This window comes from Paramisgurnus dabryanus, chromosome 13 (assembly GCF_030506205.2).
Source record: "Paramisgurnus dabryanus chromosome 13, PD_genome_1.1, whole genome shotgun sequence".
In the NCBI taxonomy this organism is placed as follows: Eukaryota; Metazoa; Chordata; class Actinopteri; order Cypriniformes; family Cobitidae; genus Paramisgurnus; species Paramisgurnus dabryanus.
Window position 1 is genome coordinate 19,042,050 of NC_133349.1, and position 15,390 is coordinate 19,057,439.

Below are 15,390 nucleotides of genomic sequence, written 5' to 3' on the forward strand. Positions count from 1 at the left end.
TTAACAAATAGAACCTTATTGTATAGTGTTATTAATGTTTAATATTGTTATAAAAATCGTCTGTGCCGAAGTTTGTGTGTGTGTGCATCAAGCAAGGCTTGCTCTCAGACCCCTGCAGTTATGTTGACCTTCCGCCTGACTTGCCTGATGCGGGATCAGCAGGGAATGCCGCCCAGTTAGAGTGGGAATGGCAGTCCAGTCCGCAAGCCGTCCGACCCAATTCCACCTCTCGCTTCACACGCGTACATACACGCACACCAGCTTAGGAGCTGTCTAACCCAATATCTAAGTCCTGCCTTGGCCCCAAACCTGCCTCTTGGCCTCTCGTAGTCTCCTTAACTTTCCGTGGCACCTTTTGTAAAAATGCAGTCAACCTAATTATGCTGTTAAAATGTTTCAGAAGCTTAGTGAGGCGTCCACCGTGCTTATTTAAAAGATTATGCCTTTTAGAATGGAGCTGGATAGATAACACGCATGTATCTGAATTACTTGATCTCATTGTTTTTATTCTATATAAAGGAAATCAAACATAACCTCTGTTTTTATATCTTAATCTTGCATTAAAGGAGAATATCTCATGCAATTGATTTGAAATGTTTCTCTGTGTAATATGTGAGGATGATCTGAGGTGAATGTTGTTTAATTCAGAGGCACTGAATGTTTGATTAAGGTTTTTTTTTGTTTTGTTTTGGAGAAAATGGATCTTCTTTCATTCTGACTGACAGTTACTTTGTTATCCAGGCTGGGTGTTTTAATGAATCTGTGGAATGACAACTTTTCTTTCTCGTCTTTGCACATTTTTCTGTGCAAAGAGATGGTCCATCTCTTTTATCCTCCTCTCTTTCCCTTGCTCTCTATCTTTTTCTGTTCTCTGACTGAAACTAATCCAGACTAAACTGTAGCATCCCTGCTCTTCTCTCTCTTTCTAGTGTTCAGTCGCTCCTGGAGTGGCACTAATCTCCCCCACTCGGTTTCCTTTAGTCTTTTTCTCCCCTCCTTCACTTTTATGATCTGACGTTACCAGAGCAAAACTAATCACACTCTGATCCACTGGACTTTCACTTGGTCCTTCCATCTCTTTTCATTTCCTGATTTCTGGTTGTCTTTCAATGTGTAAATCTCAACGCAATCTCACGAGAATTCGTACATATTTTACAAGTTGGCTAATTCGTATTAATTCATACGACCACATTTGTAAGTTTTTGTATGATTTGCCTTGACCCCTGTGATGTTGGGTTTAGGTGCGGTGTTGGGGGTTGGGTTTTGTTGTTGTTGTTGTTTTCGTGAGAATTGTACATTTTAGTACAATAAACTTCATATGCATTCATACGAATTAGCCAACTCGTAAAATATGTACACATTCTCGTAAGATCAGGCTGGTAAATCTCTTGCATTGTGTTCCTGACCAGTAAAAGACTGGAATATGGAAATAGATGAAACACACTAACACATATTATCTTAACACAAATGTAAGTTTGGGAATTGTGTTGTGACTGAAGACAATCTAATTTAAATAAAATTTGTTCTATTTTAACTTATTTTCAAAGTATCCACCATCTACTATTTTTTTTAAATGTAGACATAAGTGTACTTCTAACATTTTATCAAGCAGCTTCTGAGACAATGAGATGCTTTTTAAGCAGCAATAAAGGACTTTTTTCTTTATTATTTGGTCCAAGTTATCCATTTCAAAAACATTTTTAATAAAATGTTATATTTTTCAAAGTTATATTTTTCTCCACGATACTAATTTAAACATTTACACACATTCCTGTAGATCAAAAGGTTGTCAAGATAATGAAAACATTTGTACACTGCAAAAATAAAATGATATAAAATCAACAAACAGTACTGTGCAAAAGTCTTAGGCCACCATGGCAGAATTACATTTGTTGTTTTTGCAATGTTATAGTGATCATATATAATTGTTTCTCAGTCTCTTTAATAGAATACATCCAGAACATACAGGAAATGTGTATAGTATTAAAAACTGTAAATGTAAACTGATGTGTCAAGTATTTAGAGTAAAATCCCCTTCCCCCTTGAGCAATAACAGGAAACTGCAAGATCTCTTAAACCTAAATAAAATTACATCCTAAATTCTAATTTTGAATAAATTTGTCTTTTTACTTCATTCTGCTCAAAAACGCTCAAGATTTGTTTGGGTAACACTAAACACTGACAATGCCTAAAGAAGATATTTAGTCCTGAAAATGTATTTAATTATTTATTTTTTGTACATATTTTCTGTATTTTCTGTTTGTATCTTAATAAAATAGATTGAAAAATAAATATGAATTGACATTTAAACATCAAAACAACAAGTCTGGTGGTGGTGGCCTAAGACTTTTGCACAGTACTGTATATTTGAAGAGTTTGGTTCCAAAATGAGATAAATCCATTTTTTTTTTCAAAAATCTTGTTTTTTATTGTGCCTTCCAGTTGATATCAATTTAACTGCAGTTGGTTTGTTTTGACTTAAGCCTTCATACAGTAACTAAAAAATATAGCTAAGTAGCACAATAAAACATTATCAATTTAAGTCACAACTTAAAATTGTAGGTTGAATTGACTTGCATAACCAAGTTGTTTTAACTTTATGCTGCATTTTACATTGTTCATATATTATAAGTGTAATTTAATTACATTAAATTTTTTGATAACTATAGCAGATTATTTAACAGATGTTTGGTAACACTTTAAAATAAAGTTGCATTTGTTAACAATTAGTTAATGCATTAGCTATGAACTAACCATGAACAACACTTCTACAGCATTTATTAATCTTAGTTCATGTAAATTTCGGCATTCACTATTACATTTATAAAATCAAGCGTTAACTTTAATTAATGCACCATAAACTAACATGAATAACTATATTGATGTTAACTAACATTAACAAAATGAATACATGCTGAAAACACTATTGTTCATTACTTGTTTATTTTAGTTAATGCGTTTATTAATTCAACCTTATTGTAAAGGGTTACCGTATTTTTTTGTCTCTGGTCCAATATCAATTTTTGTAATTGAGAGTACATACTGTTTAATAGGCATGGGCTGGTATAAGATTCTGGTGGTATGATAACCTTTAGCAAAAAATACAAGGTTTCATGGTGTTGCGGTATTGCCATTGCAATGTTATTTTCAAATGCCAGGTAAAAATAAAGCCTTTAAATTATAATATTCTTTCAAAAAAAAAAATTATATTTTTGTTATGTAAATTAAATGTAAACATCAAATCAATCACATGACTTAATGATTTAATTAATTTTGTATAAACACAGCTCATACCTTGGAGACGGTATCACAGAACATTTTTGTGGTTTTGAAACCTTGACTGTTTAAAACCTTGGTATACCTTGCAACGGGTAACCGGCCCATACCTATAGGTGATTTTAGTTTTTGTTTGTTTTCTTTCAGCCATTCTGTGTGTTTGTTGTGTGTCATCACTGAATTTTGACATGTGCGTTGGTCTAGGTCAACATGCTTTCTTTATTTCATTATCCAGAATTAGCCATTTATTTATTTAAAATCCCATATTAAGTGACCCAATATTCTGAATATGTTCAGCTGCTAAACTATTCACTTCAAGCTTTTCTCTTAACCTAAAAATGTCTTTTTTTAATGAATATCTGCTTTTATTATCCTCATTTGCTTTCACTCTGCTCTAAATATTTCAGCACCCATTTTTTTATGATCAGCCCCTCCATCTCTTTCACACCTTCACTGCCTTTTCCCTCTGATCCTGAATGAAAGCAGAAGTGGGTGATGAGAGTTTGTATTGGGGCATGTTTTGCACAGGTGTTGTTTGTCCCTCCTAGTAATGCTGCAGACTGTTTTGGTTCCTTCCTGTGGCAGGTCTTTTATCTTACGGTCTGTGTTCTGAATTCTGTCAGACCCGGCAGCGTTAGCCTCCGAACCGTTAGCCATAGCAACAATGCTGCAGCCGCAGTCAGAACTGAACACCAGTCACGCTGTGCTTTCAAAAAGCTGTTTAAAGTTTAATCGAGTGGAGCGCTTTTCAGTTAGATCATTTGAGTCATAATGACCAGACTCCTGGGATCCAGAATAAGCTAAGGACAAAACTGAGATTAGGAGTAGAGTCACCATTACAAATATAATGTGCTGTCTTTTCTTGGATGATGATGATTAATGCTGCAAGAAGCTTTTTGCCATCTCGGGTACGAGTAAGTGTTTAAAGCTTACTAAAGGTCTGATATATATAAAGCAAATTTAGTGCTTATTAGACTGTGATAGATTCTGCTGTTCGTGGAGTGTAACAGTAAAATCATTCCCCCTTATGTTTAAAGGCTCCCCAAAAGCTCAGAACTGTGTTGCAGTTAAATCCGTCCCCTTACTATGTAACTAAAATATATATAATGCCCACAACAGCCAAGATTGGGTGTTTGTAAGATGTTTATAATCTTGTGGTACTGGTGTGCTTAAATTATAAAAATAAGATCCCAATATTTTGCCTTGTTAAGAGTGTTGTCACAAAAAAGCTCATGGGTGCCTCGTCTTTAATCTTATTCACTCGCTTGTCTACCTCCACTTACTCGGGGCAACTTGTCAAAACATTAATTCTGCTATTGTTTTTTTCCTCTCGCTCATTCAGAGTCGTACATACTGCTTTTCCTCCCCGCTGTGAGAAAGCATTTCAGTCACTTCTACTTTCTCTCTAATTGATCTCTCTCTTTTTCTGCTTTTTAACTCACTCTATACCGCTGTGAGCACATTTCCTTTCCTAAATCTTGTCTGTTTCTCTGTCTTTTAGTTTTCCAGCTCTTTTGTGTTTTTTTAAACCCGTAAAAAACCCTGTCCATTTTTACTGCCCACTTTTGCGATACCTCATCCTCTCCTCTTACCCACATCTCTCGCCTTGTTAGTTTCACATTCGCCAAAGCTTTTCTCTCGAAACGCTTGGAAAAAAACACTCGTTTGGTGACTTTACAACAGTAGTTTTTAACCGCAGTCACCGATTGTTCGGAAATCATAAACGGAAAACAAAAGCAGTAACGTGTGTGTTTTTCGTATGGCTGTAATACGTAAAGTATTGCACTTGCAGTAAGGAGATGGTTTTCTTGCTTCTTCCTCTCGCCTGCTCTTCATCTCTGGCTTCTCTTTGCCAGTCTTTCTCTGCTTCATACCACAGCAGCCATTTTTGATACAAGGAAAAACCGCAATTGCAGCCATTTTGAGCATGAAAACAAAGAGCTGCCATTTTGTTTTGCACATTTTCAAAAACTTTGTATACGAATAATAATTTTTCTACAAGAAAAGCTGTATGTGCCTTTTGTATTTTTACAGAACACTGACGATACTAAAATAAAACATTAAGTATTTGGGATATTTAATTGTAAAGGTAATTATTAAGGTTAGAAAATATACAAAATATTGTACTGTCTGATTAAGATCTTGTTTCATTCAATGTTTAAACCGTTAACACAGTTTTGCAATTTAATATTTTATCATAAGGTTTTTATATGAAATTTAATGGAGTTGCCCAGCCTTTTATAAACTAACTAATGGTGATGTGCATAGTTAATTTTTATTTTTTAAAATTAAAATTTCAATGCTTTTATTACTATTAATAAAATAATAATTAATAAATATTTTTTATAAAATAACCTAAATACATTTTATTTATTTGTTACTTTTTGTAAATAAAAACCTAATAAAAATGTCCTTTTACTTTCATTTTTATCTAAACTTGTTTGAACAATTAAATTAATAAAAAAAATGTATGCTTTCTGCTATATGTTGATTTGATTTAAACCCATATGTTAAAATGTATACAGAGAATGATACATTTACATTTATTAATTTAGCTAATGGTTTTGTCTAGCGTGACTTGAGGAATGCGGATTCAGCATTATCTTGTAGTCAATACACCAAATATATCACATGACATGCGTGCATAATCTTTAGATAATTAAATTAAACAAATGCCTTTTGACAACTGCTGCATTATTTTAAGAGATCTTTTGTGCTTTTAGTCTTTGTAGATGCTTGTTGTATTCAATAGTCTCCTTACAGTATATACACATCATTAACAACATATCAGTTTCATTAGCAGCCTCTTTTAATGACACTTTATCAGTCTTCTTAGTAAAGTCAATAAAAGTCATGCACCCAGAAAATTATTTCGCCATTGTACACCATTGCACTCTTTTGTGAATGTGAATGGTTTTATAATTTTCAGTACAGAATTACTGAACAAGATATAACTTAACTTGGGTTAATTGTTCCCTTACTTAATGTTGTTTAATTGGTTGCTTTTTATTTAATCTGGTAGTTCTAGTTTAAATAGCCTTTGGTTATCAAATTGTTATCAAAAAAATATATATTTTTTAATTTTAATGATAATTTTTAAGATACACTCTAAAACAATGATGTGTTAATTTTTTACACATTGTTTATGCTTTTAACACGTTTTATGTAATTTTGTGTTGATTTTGTGTTACAATAAAACACAAGTTGTGTTAAAAGTAAAACAAAATGTGTTGTTTTAACACATCCGTTCTAAGCAACGTGATGCCATGAGAATACGTGTGTATTTTTACGTAAATGTAATTCTACCAGACGTACATTTACCTACGTTTTCATACAAACTAAAATGTATAATGTATTGAAGGGACTTATATGTTAATTATTTATGTATTAACAGCTTTACATATGTATAGATTTGAACATATTTATATTTATAAACATTAAAATGAAGAGTGGGCATTGGCTTTTCTTATTCATATTACTGACATCTTTTTAGTCTTATTTTTTCTGACTTTTTGTTTACTCATTTACCTAAGAAATGTTCGTGACTTTCAGAGAATAACACAGTATTAAACAAAAATACACTTTAAGACCTTAAAATGAATAAGATTTCTGTAACCATTTAACCATTTTGTAATATTTAGTTTGTTAGCCGTGACACACAAAACACGTTTTCTTCTCTGCAACAATAAATATATCAAAACACATCATAAATTCACAAAATATGTTCATTTTATTCATTCGCTGTAAACCACATCTTAAAAATTCACACAATTACGAGGAATAGATCCAAATTCAGCCCTTTATCCAGCCATCTTGATTCCAGTTCTCACTAGCAACCAAAAACGTCAAATGTCGCATTAGTTATAAATTTGAATTCAAATATGGTGCCTCAAGAAGCTTTACACCACATTGCTTTACGGCAGTGATGCTCATTGGCTCTTGTGTGCTACGTCAGGAGATTTGTGACAATGATTTTCTTCTTTCAGTGTACGTTTGAATTTTAAAATGCGCGCTTTGACAGGGAGGAGAAGCTGGATTAGCGTTCTTGTTGTGAATTAATAACTTTAATACTTGTCTGTACTTCACCTCAGCACATAGTCATTTTAACTACTTTTGGTACTGCTTTTAAAATTTCTCAATAAATAAATTATTTGTGATTACACTTGTCTGTTATGCTTTTTATTTCTAATAGTACATGATTTTAATAAATTGTTTTGGGTAGGACTGAATTAGTGGCTTAAAATATCTTTAAATGCTTGTTATTATTGTTACAAATTTTTTTCTATATATTTATCTCCATTATGTTGCAGAATATAAAAAGTTTACATTTAAAATTTACGTATTTTTTATTTTTGTCCAAAAAGGGTTTGGGTTTAGGGTAAGGTTTGGGGTAGGGTTAGGGTGGTAACATTATCGATAAAATGGTTAAAGGGAAATTCTACAGCAATCTTTAGGGTATAAAAGATGTGTAAATATTTTACGTTTTGTAGCTGTAAAACGTAATCTACGTTTAAATGTTGCAAATACGTCTACATTGTACGCTTCAGTGTCTATTTAAACGTACATTTTGTGTTTTTGAAAGTTACGTATCATTACGTCATATTAACAGTGAGACCAGGCTGTTGCAAGAGTGTTGTTTTCTGTTTAAATAATTTTTTGTCATATGGCTTCTTAAAATAATGAAGATAAAAAAACTTGAGAACAAGTGAAAAAGCAGTCAGAGCAATTAAAATGTATTTATACTGTATACTATACATTATACAAAATATTAATGTGAAATTTTTATTTAAAATCTCAATATTTTCATGCATTATGTGTCATGTGTTACTTACCCTATACATTAGTTTGTTTAGGCAACACTTTTCTTTTGGGCCACTTTGTTTTAATCCACAACATCTAAACATCCACAACATTTCTCTCTTTTTCTCCCTCTCTCTCTCTCTCTCTCTCTCTCTCGCTCTCTCTCTCTCTCTCTCTTTATTCATCTATTCTCCATTATGTCTCTTAGTCTGAACCCCTGCAGTGAGAGTGACACTCAGACACAAACGCCGCCCCCCTCTTCACTTTCGTCTCTTGCCGTCTGACCTTCTTACAGGCTCTCGTCTTCCCCTGCATTTCTCCCTCTGCTTTTTCTCACACTTCTTCCCCTCATCTTTTCTTCTCTCTGTCCTCTCCTGTGTCTCGCTCCATCACTCTCTCTTTGTTGCTTTTGTGGCTCTTCTCTGTTCACTCTTGTATCTCTTGCTCTTTCGTTCCTCTTTCCCTCTAAATCTTTCCTTTTTCGTTCTCCTTTCATTCCTCATCCTCTCTCAGTCCAGTTTTTGTTCCTGCAAAATCTTTCATCTCCCTACACCTTCATTTTTTCTGCTCTTTTTCTGTGTGCGACCTTTAAAAGAATTTGCATTAGGGATGTATTTTGAGGTTGCGCAGCCGGTAGTAATTTTTCAGTGCATTTCTGTTTGTGTAATGTTAAATGTGTCTGTATGTGCATTTTTGAACTCATTTTTTTCTGAAGAATGATTTTCCAAGTAGTTCTTTAAAAAAGAAAAATTGAAAAGGCACTTACACCTCACTTGTCTCTCTCTCCTCCTCCCTCTCTTTTCTCTATAGCAACAGCCGGATCATCACGACGAGAAGGTAAAAGTTTACCGTAAAAACTCTTATGAAAACAAGTGACAGAGACATTATGTATAACCTCTTGTCAAAAATAGCTTCACAGCTTTTTCTGAGCCCATTCCTCCAGCTAAACCTACTGGTCTTAGATTGATGTTATAATTACTTTTTGAAAAACATATGAGCACATGTTATGGTCATGAGAAACATTTTACCCAAGTGTTTCTAAACTTTAAATGGTACTGTATAATTGTAATACTTAACTCTATTTCCGCCGTTGACGAGTTATCTCATCAATTAAGAGAAAACATTTGCCTAAAAATTGAAGAATTTTTATGTTAATCTGCAATCTGCGGTTATCCACTAGATGGCCCAAAAAGACAAATTTTTTATGTTTTGATAATCGTTCTGAATCTGATCTCTTACAACATTCCTTCACAAAAAATGCTATTATTTCAGCTTTTTGCTAAAAAATGTATTTTTAAAGAAAAATACCCATGTTTAAGAGTTTATAGGCAGACCAAAAAATATAGATATGATAAATGTTTTTTCCCGTTTTGTTTGTTTGAAAGCAGAGGGTCTGTTCTTTTATTTGATATATTTGTATGTTTAAATATTTTTAGAAGAATTTTTTTCTGGAAGGCATTTTGTGAAACTTTTGTGAAAATCACAAAAAATGCTGGCAGGCAATTAAAAAAAAATGGCTGGCAGGGAATGAGTTAAATGTGTCTGCCCATAGAATAAATGTAAAAAACGTATATTTTATATAATTTATATAAATGATATATATCATTTATAAAATATAAATTTTTATTTTCTCAGCCACAGAGACATCAGAGACATCAGACCACAACGCTTTTCATCATGTGACAGGCGGACAAATTTCCCTACTCCTCATTTTCCTTTCATTAAAATTTTTCCTTTAGGTCCTGCTCTTAAATAACTTAAGAACAGACAAGTAATCAGTTCCAGGAGGTATTTTCTTTATCTAGTTGCATTACATTAAATGCTATTCAAACCTCTTAGGGTGGTGCTCTGAATTAACAAACACACACACACACACACACACACACACACACACACACACACACACAGACACACACACACACACACAGACTCCAACTTCTTCCTTTGTTTTATATTTTTAATCTCTGTCTTTCAGTTGTCTTTTTGGCACACTCTCTATGTCAAATCTGCCTCAAAGAGCTTTACTTACTTTTTGTCCTTATAAGACAATCATTACATTACCCTCCTGTACACCAAACTGAGCCAAAGAGTCCTGCTGTATGTACTACTGAGTGAAAGATCAGGGACAAAGTAACCGCTCATACCTGTGATCACCAAACACATCACCAAGAATATCTGGAGTTTTCCAATTGTGGAGGGGATCAATGGCTGGAAAGAAAACATACTACAAAAGTGTTGTAGTATTTTTGGACAGTTTATCTTTCACATGAAGTAAAGACTGAAACCAAAGCCAGAACACACTAAATAGTTATCCAATGACAAGCTGTTGTTTGTTCTGGACAAACATTCTTTTAAATACTATTATGCTGTGTTGTCCTTCAGCAGCCTGACAGAACTCAAAAAAAATGCTTGGAAAATCTTGGAATTTTGTTTATAGAATATTATGGATTTTTTTACATTCTGGGATTTGATGATATTTGATTCACATGTACATCATGTGTTAGTGGTGATGATGGGAATGGCCAATAGTGGCTCACACAGGAAAAGAAAAACTATGACTGGGCTCCACTTGGTATGGACTGTTGTTGGCCTGCACATTTTGTGACTGTCTATGAAGTGTGAAAACAGTTGTATAGTTGCTGAACTAGGCACTTAAACATTTTTAGATAACATGACCAATTTACCACTTTGTTTTCTTTTAAATGTGTTTTATTTTTATTTCTTTTTTTATACTCTTTCTTTATTCTTAAATGTGGCTATGTGAATTCTGTGTGATATGTTTATTCATAGGTATTTTATGAGATGGCTGATTTGTATTAATTCATACAACCTCATTTGTACAATTTGCCTTGACCCCCTGTGACGTTGGTGTTAAGGGCGAGCTTGGGTTTCGTTATTGTTTTTTATGTTATAATAATCGTACGTTTTTGCGCGATTAACTTTGTATCAATTCATACGAATAAGCCACCTCGTAAAATATGTACAAATTCTCATGAGATCAGGCTGGTTTATTTGTTACTGAATAAGGGAATATGCAATTGTTTTATGTTTAATAGAAATAAGCATTGTGTGGTTTACCATTATGAAGTAGTTTATTGATGAGAGCAGAAAAACATTATGCACACTATTGTGTAAAATATTGATTACTTTTGATTTTGTATTTTTTAACATTAAATTATTAGTATTAGTGGGAAATAAATTATTTTATTAATATACAATCCTGTTTTTCAGGATAATTTAAGTAATTGAGGTGTTGAGAAAATTAGAAAATGTTTGTATTTAAAACCGGTAAATTAAAGACACATAATAGACAACAAATTATAGTTTTTTTCCCATTAATTTCTGATAATATTGAAGTTTTTTGGCCCTTTAAAAAAATTCTAAAACATTTTGGTTTTGCTCTTAATCTCAATATTGTTATAAATGGGTGCCAAAAGAAAACTGTTTACAATGTTTTTGTTATGGTATCTAGGAATGTCATTTTCTTTGTATTTTGAGTGTTTCACATTTTTGTGAAGTTTCCAACATCTTCTGTGAAGATCTCCTGTCTTTACCATTTTCAAAATGAGCTAAAGAAATAAAAAAGTTTTTTAGATTTCAGTCTTTTTTATCCCAGTCACATTTGTAAATAATGTTAGAGTGAATCTGGAGCCAGTCAGTCTGAGTAGCAACCATATGTGTATTTCAGGCAAAACAATTTTAGAATGCTGTGTGACTTGCATGTAACTGAGGAACTCATTGTAATTTAGGAAATGTTAAGTGCGTCTTTAAAAAAAAAATGAAATTAATGAATGTTTTTAATTCTTTAATTTTATTAACGGAGAACACAATTTTTAAATCAATAATAAAATGTGTATTATAATAATAAAATGTGTATTTTAACTCAAATAAACACATAGTAGTATTATGTTTGATCAAAGCGCATATGAACCATTATCTGTGGTTTAAAGCACACAGTTTTCTAAGACAGCCTGTAAAGTTTGTCCTAGTAGAGGGGTTTGTGTGAGACAGACAGACACTGTATTTATTGTATGAGTATTGTTCCAGTTTTCTCCTCTAGATGGCGTGCTTGTTCTTAGCTGTTCCAACTAGAAACACTGTTGATGGGCATCAGAGGTCACAGACTTACCAGTTCAGTTTCGTAGTACAACCACAAGTCGGCGCTCACTGCATCTTAAATGTTTAATTTCACAATTTGTGCTTTGACTTTTGCTACTGTTGAAAGAAACTTAAGTCAAAATGTTCATAATACTCTTATCCCCGTTACAAAGACAAGGCTTAAGGCTAGTCCTAGACTAAAGACACATGCCTGAGGTGTCTTAACCGAAAATAACATCTTAAAATATGGCAGTTGTTTTGTCTCAAGGTACACACCAGTAATGTCATGTTTAAAAAAATGCTTAAACATCTTCATTTAACTAAGGCCTAGTACTGGCTATACTGTAGCTAAGCCTTGTCTGTGAAACTGTGCCCTAATTTAATGGTTATTTAAAACCACAGTGTTGTTTTTTAAGAGTGTAACTTTAGCATATTAAATATATTAACATATTAAAGGTGCAGTGTGTAAATTTTAGAAGGATCTTTAGACAGCAATGCAATATAAAACAGATAACTGTGTTTTCAGTGGTGTATAAAGACCTTACAAAATGAACTGTATTGTTTTTATTACCTTAAAATGAGCAGTTTTTATCTACACACACAGCGGGTACCCTTACATGGAAGCCGCCATTTTGTGCCTTCATGTTTCTACAGTAGCACTAAACGGACAAACTTTTCTATAGAGCGTTTGTCACTACGTTGTCTCAGACGATGACATGTTTGTCCTGCGCCGCGACTACCATAGCTTCTCTATGTGCTTCGAAAGGTAGGGGTGCAATACGCAACCTCACCACTAGATGCTGCTAAAATCTACACACTGCACCTTTAAATCTACAGATGTTATTATAGATTTGTAGTAGTAGTGAATAATGGCAAACAAACAGACATCACCAAACATTTTATAAATTAATTAGAATTAAACAAAATCATGAATCTAAAACATTAAAGTCTAATGTAGTTAGGCCTACTTAAATTTAACGATTCATTGTAATACAGAAATTATTTTTTGTGAATTTTTATCTGCAAATTTAGTGATATGAAATTTGACTTACTGATATGTCCATATTCTCATTACATCATAAATATACGTTTTAAAAAACGTTTTATATAAAAGCAGATCAGCAATCAGAAATATTACAAACTCGCTTTGATTTAACAGTTGCACTTTAATTAAAATTCAAGACCAAAAGTCACACATACGATATGCTTTAGTATAATAATTTTATTTCATATATCAAACGTTGTATTAAATCATTTGTATTGTTTGTATTAATCAATTTACAGTTTGTTTATGCTGTGGGCGAATCACCGCCATGCTGATATACCAATCTAGAACTTGATCATGCAATAAATTACAAATAAAATTTGTGTATATTGATGCAAAAGCATAATACAATAAAATTGTTTAAGCATTTATCAGTTATTTGTTCTTTAGATTAAAGTCAATCAAAATCCTCAAGAGGAGGGGATATAGCTACAGAGAAAAATATAAAGAATATACATTGAAGCACGTTTGCATGCAAGCATTAGGCTATACACACATCTATGTTTAATTCCACATATAAATGAAACCGCTTTTAACAAATTAAACAGTTGAGAAATAAGTATGATTTTCAAATTGTTTTAAAAATATATATAAAGCTAAATATGTGTACTTGTAGAACGGTTTACACTAATGTTTGTGATTATGTGTCTGTATACAGAGACCTTTCAATATTTTTGTCTTCAACCTTCTGTTTATAAGCCTATACAAAGCCTTATTAAAAATCATTTAGGCTAACAGTGAATCAAAGTGTATACTTCTTCCATCTTTAAAATACTCCATTACTCCAATATTTCATTTTCACTTAACCAATACTCCAATATTTCATTTACATGAAACTTCTCCAAAATGCTGAAATATTTAGGAGTGTAAATGTTTTTATGCATGACCTGCCTGAAGTGGCAGATGTGAGTATCGTAGTCATTCTCTGTGATGTGAATCTCCAGGTACCTCAGGATCAAACTCATTAGTGGCCTAGTGAGTGGACAGCCCTCTTGTAACTCTCTCATGTCACCATCAGTGCTGCTGACCTTAGGGAGAATATAGTCTAAAACCCAGAAATCCTTGTGGAATCCTAAAGCCTCAAGAATTTTGAAATCACCTAGTGGTTGTTGTTTTTCTGCTTTGTTAGTCTTCCAATTTTCGCACAGGTCTGACAGGATCTCCTTTAAGAAGGCCCATTCAATTCTTACTGGTCTTGTGGAGAAAGCTGCAATGTAACAGTCAGTGTTTGGATAGCTGTTTTTCTTAGGACATTCCAGTAACACACGGAGACGTTTGGCCACGATCATAGCAAATATCAAATAATCCACATTAAAGATTTTTCTAGTACCTGTCTCACAAGTTTTGAAATGGTCAGGTATCTGTTCAGAACATAGCAAATGATTAAAAGATATTTTTAGGGTTTCTGTAATTGGACAGCGGTGTATGACTGCATACTGATGCCGTCACAGTATAGCTGATCAGAGTCAGTCATAGAGTTGATAACACTCAGGATTTCTGCTCCATTAATCATTCCTACTTTTTCATCTCTACTGTATGTGTATGTCTCTAACCAGGAAGCAACTGTTGGCATTTTCCGTCTAGAGTATTTTCTAAGAGTGAAACTTAAAACTACAGGCTTGTGATCAGAGATATTCCCTATATTTGTCTCACAGATTTCGACATTGCACACTCGTTCTAAGATGTTTTCAGGCACGAGGAACATGTCTAATCTGGAGAAACTGTCATTCTGAGATCGGATGAAGGCCTTGTCTGTATGGTGTTTTCTGTACCCATGTGTCCATAAGATTAAGCGAGGTAGTGAATTTCTTAAAAAAATTTTTTAGGGGTGTATGTGTATGTTTATCTGTCATGGATTTTCGATCAAAGGTAAGGTCCAGAACTGTGTTGAAATCACCTCCAACCACAAGCACCCCTTCGGCTGTTTCCTTCAAGTAGTTCTGTAGTCGTATCTTTGTCATGTTTGTGATTGTACACATTAACAAGGATAAACAGCTCATCGTGTAGGTAACAGAAGAGTTCAAGATATCCTCCACTATAATCCTCATCATGACATATGTACTTAAATGGTACATCATTCTTTATCAGGATAGCTACTCCTTTGCTTTGGCAGTCATAGACTGTGAAGAAACATTTCCACCCAACAGCATTGTCTAATAACGCCCTGTAAT

General features: G+C 33.2%; 1 protein-coding gene across 1 annotated transcript in view; it reads left to right on the forward strand.

Moving 5' to 3' along the window:
- efna4 (ephrin A4) overlaps positions 1 to 12,947 on the forward strand; it is a 52,754-nt gene extending 39,807 nt beyond the window's left edge. Inside the window, exons 4-5 of the mRNA XM_065261030.2 lie at positions 8,887 to 8,913; positions 9,712 to 12,947. Coding sequence (XP_065117102.1) covers positions 8,887 to 8,913; positions 9,712 to 9,815 — 131 coding nt within the window. The 3' untranslated portion in view covers positions 9,816 to 12,947. The remainder of the gene's footprint in view (positions 1 to 8,886; positions 8,914 to 9,711) is intronic.
- The last annotated feature ends 2,443 nt before the right edge of the window (positions 12,948 to 15,390 follow it).